This window comes from Glycine soja, chromosome 8, assembly GCF_004193775.1.
Source record: "Glycine soja cultivar W05 chromosome 8, ASM419377v2, whole genome shotgun sequence".
Taxonomy (NCBI): domain Eukaryota; kingdom Viridiplantae; phylum Streptophyta; class Magnoliopsida; order Fabales; family Fabaceae; genus Glycine; species Glycine soja.
Window position 1 is genome coordinate 35,137,396 of NC_041009.1, and position 8,675 is coordinate 35,146,070.

Below are 8,675 nucleotides of genomic sequence, written 5' to 3' on the forward strand. Positions count from 1 at the left end.
AGCAAAAACAAAACCCAAAAAGCAAAAGAGATATCATTGTGTGGCTGTTAGATACCACAGACAGCAACATGGTAACTGACCACCCAATCCGGGCTCGACAGCGCAACGTTAGCAAAACCGCCCTGGTTTTTTCCCAAACCAGAAACCACTTTATCGCCAAACCCCAATGTGATTAGAGTGTTGCTAGGTGCACCTACTGTTATTGCTGGTGCACCCAACATTCTTTGATCATGACAAAATTATCCGTCTTCTTTTTCCCTTTACGGATCAAGTTGATCCGCAAGTTGATTTTTAAGACTTACAGATCAAGTTAATCGGTAAGTCTTTTATGGATCAACTTGATCCGTAAGTCTTAAAAATTAACTTACCAATCAACTTGATCCGTAAGAAGCTTGCAGATCAAGTTGATCCATAAAAGACTTAAAAATCAATTTGCGGATCAACTTGATCCGTAAGAAGCTTACGAATCAAGTTGATCCGTAAAAGACTTACGGATCAACTTGATCCGTAAGTCTTAACAATCTACTTGCGGATCAACTTGATCCGTAAGAAACTTGCAGATAATCTATATCAACTGTAGATCAACTAAAACATATGCGGATCAACTCATTACATATGTGGACCAACCTGAATGAGCTGGGTGCACAAAAATATTTTTAAAAATACATAGGGATATTTTTGTCTTTTCATGTTAAGTGCTAGGTGCCCAACAACAATAATGCTGGGTGCACTTAGTAACACCCATGTGATTAGGGATATATAACAACATAGCATACTCACACTACTACTCACTGCGGTTTTTTTCTCCTCCAGAAGAAGAAAGATCCTTAAATCAACATTCTCTCTCCCTCCCTTGGTTATAATAGCAAGCTTTTCAAGCATATTTCCGGGGTTTGTTCCCTTTTCCTTGTTTAGGGTTTTCTTTGGAAAAAAAAGGTAATTAGGTATAATAATATAATTAAAGCAAAAAAAAAAAAAATAACATGGGAAGGGGTAGGGTTCAGCTGAAGAGGATAGAGAACAAGATCAATCGGCAAGTAACTTTCTCCAAAAGGAGAGCTGGGTTACTCAAGAAAGCACATGAGATCTCTGTGCTCTGTGATGCTGAGGTCGCTTTGATTGTCTTCTCCCACAAAGGAAAGCTCTTTGAATATGCCACTGATTCTTGGTAATTAATTATATATCATAGATCTCTATTTCTTAGCACGTATTCTTGCTAAATATTTTAGGTTTTACTATACTTTATATGTGCATATATCGACAAAGTTTGTAAGTGTTTTAAACCTTAGTATACTGTGTGTAATTCTTATGAATAAAAAAACATGTGTATATATCGTATAATCTCCATAGATCTCTCTGTTAAACCCTATATTTAGTGCATGAGTGTGGAGTGAGGGCGATCTATGAATATCATTTATTAATATACTTTTACATTGAGTCAAGAATTGTTCAGCCTTTTTTGTTTAATTTGTTGAAATTTTCTTGCTTTTTTCCCTTAATTTTCCGTTTAGAATGGTTTCGGTTTTGGGCTTAACAAAGCTAGAGGCCGGAGAAACTTCTTTCATCTTTGTTTGCTTCCAGAAATCTTAATTATTTTTGGCTAGATCAAACAAATTTCTTTCTGTGATTGTGCACAAACAAACCTATCTCATATCTTAAAGAAAAATAAGCAAAAAGAAAGAACCTGTCCCATTTATGTGAAGAGTAAATTCTTCACATACTGCGTTAGAAAATAATGTGTGGTATCCTCTGGTCATGTAAAAAAAAAAAACCCTTCATTGATTTTTTTAAACATAAATTTTTGGTTGAAATATCTTGATATTTCGAAGCTTTACTCTTCTGAAATTTAGTCAGTTGTGACAGTATTTGGTTACTTGTCAAGCTCATTTCGACCTCAGGTCCTTTCAGTGCAGGACCTAGAAGCAGCACTTGCTCCATCTTTTAAAATTTTATATATATTAGTGTGCTGCTTAAAGCTGGTTGATTAACTCGTATTTTACACATAGCTAGGTGTCATGTTCATTTTGAAGCTCAAGTCCTTTCAAATATATATCATAGCATGGAAGCAAGAATGTTGCATGCTTTTCTGTTTAATCAGGAAATAGTATATTCTTGTCCCTTTTCAGCTGATGGGTGCAGTTTCCTAGGTTAACCGTGTACATAAATTACGGAAATGAAGTTCTAATTTCTTACATTTTGGTTGAAAGATACGGGATCTCTATATTAATTATATGATACCTGTCCAAGTGAATTTTTTTTATTCATAAAATTTTGATATATCAGATATTTATAACACTTGTATATTTTACTCAACCAATTTAATTAATTTAACTAGATTTTTTTAATGTCACAGTGAAACTTAACATTTCATATTAACGAATTCTTTCTTTACATTGATTTTTATCAATTTAAATAGAAGTATATTGATTATGACATTATTGGCATTGAACAATGAAAAATGACATGATTTTTTAACTTGAAGAAGATTAAATGCTGGGAAATAAATATATCATTCATATTTAAGAGCACAAATGTTTTCCTTTCGAAATACTTATTCTGCTTGTTTTAATTATCATGATATTTCCAACGTCTAATGCATAAATTTTTCTCACCTTTTTTCTTTTCTTTTCACCAAGTTGAGTTTTCTGGTGTTAAAATTTACGAGTTATATAAGGATGAACATTTTAACTAAATAGTGAATATATTTAAGCATACGTATGAAAACGTTGTATGCAATTATAGCAATCATGTTTTATATTAACGTTGTTTTCAGGTTGGCATGAAGCATAGTAGCAAGACCTCTTCATTTTTGCATTCAATTTTTTCCAGTTTCATAAGTGAGAGTTTGAGTACTGTTTACATATATAAATGTATTAGCATTAAATTTTTAAAAATATGAGAATTTACAATTCATAGCGTACTAAATATAAAGCTGATATCAGCCAATAACACATTCAACATCATGCTAATTAAAATGAAAAACATAACCGGCAATTTTTATAATTTGAGTGAGAAGCATGCTTTGTTATCGGTTTGCTCCAGCCTGTTATTATTTAATTAATTAGTAGCTTAATTGTTATAATTTCTGTTAGTACGCATGCTTTTACGTTATCTTGCTAAAGAACTTTGAAATTATCTTCAGAGCGGTTATAATTAATTGATAGTGGAGAGAAATAAATATAGGTTTCTGTTTTAACAACTATTAAACAGCATGGAGAAGATACTGGAACGCTATGAAAGGTACGCATATGCAGAGAGACAACTTGTTGCAAATGATTCCGAGACACAGGTTTGTTATTTGTTCCACAATATTTTAGCCGAAAGACATTTACACAAATACAGGCATGAAAATGTTTAGGAAATTAAAGCTTATACTTTAGGATAATAATAATAAATAAAAAAGCTTATACTTTAGGCAATAGTTGTGTTTTAATTTCTTTTTCATTAAGTTCTTAAAGTGTTTTTTTCCCTAAAAAATAGTACCCATGCACTTTTGTCATATTTTTCTCTTATGATTATTAAATTTATACAATCAAAAGAAGTGTGTGCATTCTTTCAATGTATGAAAAATATACGAAAGATAAATCTAAAAATGATATGATTTCAGTCAATTAAATTATTGTAGAAATAAATATAAAATGTAAATTTTGTGAAAAATATATTACATGTTTTAAAAAAAATTGATGAGATTGTTGATAATGAAATTATAAAATTTTAACAAAAAATTATTTAGAATTGATTACTTTTATACATGGCAGATTAAGTGATTTCTACACTCGAAATCAAATTTAAGAAATTAAAGTTAAGTTGTATGAAGATAATTTTTATTTAATATTAAGAAGTTAAAGTAAATTAATATTTCAATTTTGGACTAAAATTGTCTAAATGTTGAACATTTAATTTAATATTATGATTGTTTAGATATTAATGAATTAATTTTAATTTCAGAATTTAAAAAATTCTAGTGAGAAATGATACAACAATTTACATTCTGAATTATATAAAAAAAATTGAATATTTTTTTTCAAATACATGTATTTCTTATAAAATAGTTTTAACAATTTCAGTCATTATTGTTTACGTGAAATTAATTTTTTCAAATTAAAAAATAATAAAAATTTTACTTAAAATCCATAATGTCTCAGTAAAGATTAAACGAATTAGTTTTATTACGAATTGGAAAAGAAATGTTAAAACAAAATAAACACAATACTTTAATAAGTAATTTTACATCTTAAGAAGTTTAAAAAATAGATTATAAATAAAATTATAGTAACTTTAATAATTTATTTTAATTAATTCAGAAATACCTTATTTTTAAATTTGCCATGCAGTTGTTGTTCTCTATGATTTAAAGTGATGTAATCAAACTGATATGTAGAGATTATTGTCTCAATCCATTTTAAGAAAGAGAGCAGTTAGTTGTGTGTTTGTGCAGGGAAATTGGACCATTGAGTATACTAGACTCAAGGCAAAGATTGACCTTTTGCAGAGAAATCATAGGTATATGATACTGGCCGTATACTTAATTTGTTATTGGATTTAATTTAGACTTAATAAATTTTTTATTTTTATAATTTAGTATTTTTTATTTTTGTTTTTTTAATTTTTATTTTTATTTATTCTTTATAAAATATTTTTGTTTCGTTTTTTGTTTTTAAAATATTTTAAATAGCATTTTGAATAGTATAAGTAAAAAAATGTTATTTAAAATAGTTTAAGGACAAAAAATAAAATAATCACATTTTATAATAATTAAAATAAAAAAAATACTAAGTTATATTAAAAAAGATATATTTAAACCTTTAATTTATTTCTCTTGAAAAAATCTTTTGTTGGATTTCAACACTAACTAGTCGCACTGAATTATTAATTATTAACAGGCACTATATGGGAGAAGATTTAGGTTCAATGAGCCTCAAAGAGCTTCAGAGTCTGGAGCAGCAGTTAGATACTGCTCTCAAGCAAATTCGTACCCGCAGAGTATATATATAAAACATACAACTAATTGTGATACTTCACCTTTATTCTTAATTTAAAAATTATGAATTTAGAATGTGTATTTATTCTTTAAAATTTAAAATTATTTTTTTATCCCTAAATTTTGATAATTTTTTTTTAATTTTTAGCATAATAAATTAATATTTTATGATAATTTTTAGATTATATAAATTATTTTTTATTTTTTAGCCATTTCAATTTATATTTTATTTAAAACTGACATATATTCAAGTAAAAAAATTCATTCATGGGACAAAGAAAAAATATATTTATAAGAATAATTGTCCTTATTATCCTCTAAGTAGATCTGCAGCCACTAATTATACATTTAATAACAGAACCAACTCATGTACGAGTCCATTTCGGAGCTTGAGAAGAAGGTACTTACTCAAATCTTGTCACAACTTTATGCAGCTAGGTCTCTGTATGGTTGTAACGGTTCACCGTAATAAGTTTCAGAGACCAATCTTGATTATGCGTGTCCCTCTAGACAAATCAGCCTGACATGTGCTCTACTTGTACTGTGACAGGAGAAAGTGATACAGGAGCAGAATAACATGCTTGCAAAGAAGGTGATAGAGATTATTATTATATACTCAGACATTTTTTCTTTTGCATCAAATTTAATCGTACTACTGTTTAATGCTTCTTAATATGGACAATTTTTTCGTAGTAGTAATGCATAAATTGGACAATAAGTCTTAAGTTTGTCGTCAGAAACAAAAATCAAAGAATACATGAGTATGAAGGTTATAGATGACTTCAAAAGTGTCTAAGTGTTGTTTTTTTTTTTTTTTTTTAATAAACAGATCATAGTATTTATTTATTGTTTGTTTCAATAGAAATGAAAGAGAAAGAAAATAGGAAAACTGGAGATAAGATAAGAATACTAATTTTTCACTATTTGTTTGGTAAGCGAAATAAGGAAGGAATTTACTTATGTGAGACTTACCACAAAACACTTTCCTCTTAAATTGGAATAAAATGAAAATAAAATTACCCCTTCTTTTTTATTTTATTTTTTGTTTATAAACAATTTTTAAAAAAAATATAGGTTTATTAAATTAAAAAATTACATTTTTCTTCTATTCCTATCATTCCCATTTTGTTGTTTATTTCTTTCAATTTTTTTCATTCCTAATTCAATCAAAGCATGAGTGTTGATACATGGACACTCATATATATTAAACACTTCATCAACATTTCTCTTGCCCCTATCATATCACTTGTTTACACTTTTCTCTTGTCCATCTTTCTCTCTTTATATATATGGTCATCTATTATTAGTGTACATGAATTATTTTCTTAATATTTAAGTTAAAATAATTCTAACAAGCTTTTCCAATACACTCTTGTAGAGTGATTTGCACACATATTTTAAGAACTAAAACTTTTTTATGATTTTATACATACTTCTTATCCTAAGTTCCCTTCCATCTTGTTATACTAAATTGTAACCAAATCGACTTAATTAATTCTTAAGTTTGACCTTATCAATATCAACAAAATGCTAATGGTCGTCTCTGTGATTACTATGTAAAAACAACAGTTTAATTTCTTTGATGAACCTAAACCAACGAATGATATTTGTGTGTATGTAGTAAAGTTACATTCTATTTCCCTTCATATTTTGCTAAATACATACTCGTCTGGCATCTTATTATAGTTGATGATGCTAAAGTTCACAATTGCTTATGAAATTATTGAAACTTATATAATCACCTAAGATTTGAGGAAGACCAGGAGTTTGATTGTTATACTAATTATACTAACGAAATGGTAGCGTATAATGTTGACTAGCCCTATTTCATAGAAGGTCGATGCATTCTTGATTGACTTATATATGCGTAATTCTAACACATATATTGTGTGAATTGAAATTAGATCAAGGAGAAAGAAAAGGTTGCAGCTTCGCAGGCACAATGGGAGCATCCAAACCACGGAGTTAATGCATCTTTCTTGCTACCGCAGCCACTTTTGAACATGGGGTGAACTTTCAATGACAATATATTATAATTATGTTACATCTTCGTTATATATAATTAATATATATTTGTCTTAATTATATTTTTTATCTTTAACTTAGCGTATTTTATTCCTTAAATTTTAAAAAATTTATGAATTTTATCTCATTTATTTATCCATTAATAAGCATAAAAATGGAGATAGAATTTGCTAAAAAATAAAAAGTTGGAATACAATTTGTCAAAAACTAAAAAAATCGAATGTAAAATTTGTCAAAAATTAAAAAAATTGGAGGTACAAAGCGTAATTATATTAGAAGTAAAATGATATAAAATCCAAAAATTTCTTAATTAAAGTTATGAGTAAAATACGTTAAATTAATTTGTTAAGAGTAAAATTCACTAAAAAATTAAGGATAAAAAATACAATTAAATCTATATATTTGAACTGGAAAATATCATTTTTCTTTATTAGTTCCTTATAGTTTAATATTGTTTTTGCAGTGGCAATTACCATGATGAAGCACCAGAAGTAGGGAGGCATGAACTTGACCTGACTCTGGAACCATTATATTCCTGTCACCTTGGATGCTTTTGAATACTTTCTTAGAGGTGGATGATATTATATAACTATATATGTGGTATGGCATTTGACAACATATTTGAGGGCTTATATATGCCTCTATGTTTTGTGGTTTTCCCTAATCTGAAGACGCTAATGTTTATTGTGTGTTGTAAGTTCATAATTTGGTTAGGCTTTCTTAAGTGGAAGCTTTGCTATATATATTTAAGTTCCTGAAAGACAAGTCTCGTATTTGAATTAATTATGCGATGAATTTGTTTTTGTTTGCTAGTAATTGATGGAATCCTAATTTGTGATCTAATTTTTAGTATCAATAAATCGGGAAACATATTTGAAATTCTATGAAATTATGAAAAATAAGAAGGAAAAAACGAAAAAAGTAAATATAAAGAACAATGTCACAATCTTGAAAGATTGATAAGTTGGGGATAATTCGTTACAAAGAATAAAATTCTTTGATAAGAATCTAAAGTTTCACACAAGAATCAAGAGATATTCTCCTAAATGTGTCTCATCTGAAATTTCATCAAAACTGTCAACAAAGTATTTAAGGAGTCTATTTATAACTCTTACTAATAATTATAGATGAGCCCAAGGTCCAATAGTTAATCTAATAATTAAAAGACTTAAAAATAACAATAAAAAAGGTAGCAACCTATTACAAGTCTAAAAATAGACCAAAAAATATAATTAAAAATGAAAATAAATCTTATCCTAAAAGTTGACTAAACTAAATAAATTTCACTTCTTCTCTTTCCTCCACGAGAGAATTTAGTCTCTTGTCAAGCTCTTATTAAAATCTCTCACTTCTTGCTTAAGTAATTGGTCCATCCAAGTTGAACCTACCCAAGTCAAATTCTTGCTCCTTGGATAGTCCTCTATCATACTCTCCTTCTTGGGAAGAATTCACTCTCAAATTGTTGTCAAAGGTACCTGCATCACAAAGTCAAATCAATAACATTAAAAGTGTTGCTCACACCATAGTTTAATGATAAAACAATTTCATATGCATTATAGTTGATGCGCTTTAAAACTTGAAAAGAATCATCTCCCTTTTCTTGAAGTTTAGATTTCCTTTTGGAAGTAAACCTATTCTTCCTCCAGTGAATCCAAACCCAATTAACCAG

At 28.2% G+C, this 8,675-nt stretch overlaps 1 protein-coding gene across 1 annotated transcript; it reads left to right on the plus strand.

Moving 5' to 3' along the window:
- The first annotated feature begins 810 nt into the window (after positions 1 to 810).
- LOC114424581 (truncated transcription factor CAULIFLOWER A-like) lies at positions 811 to 7,766 on the plus strand. Its single transcript, XM_028391446.1, has 8 exons — positions 811 to 1,168; positions 3,211 to 3,289; positions 4,439 to 4,503; positions 4,884 to 4,983; positions 5,340 to 5,381; positions 5,532 to 5,573; positions 6,886 to 6,989; positions 7,470 to 7,766. The coding sequence occupies exons 1-8, from the start codon at positions 984 to 986 to the stop codon at positions 7,561 to 7,563; spliced, it is 711 nt and encodes a 236-aa protein (XP_028247247.1). The 5' UTR covers positions 811 to 983; the 3' UTR covers positions 7,564 to 7,766.
- Positions 7,767 to 8,675: the final 909 nt, after the last annotated feature.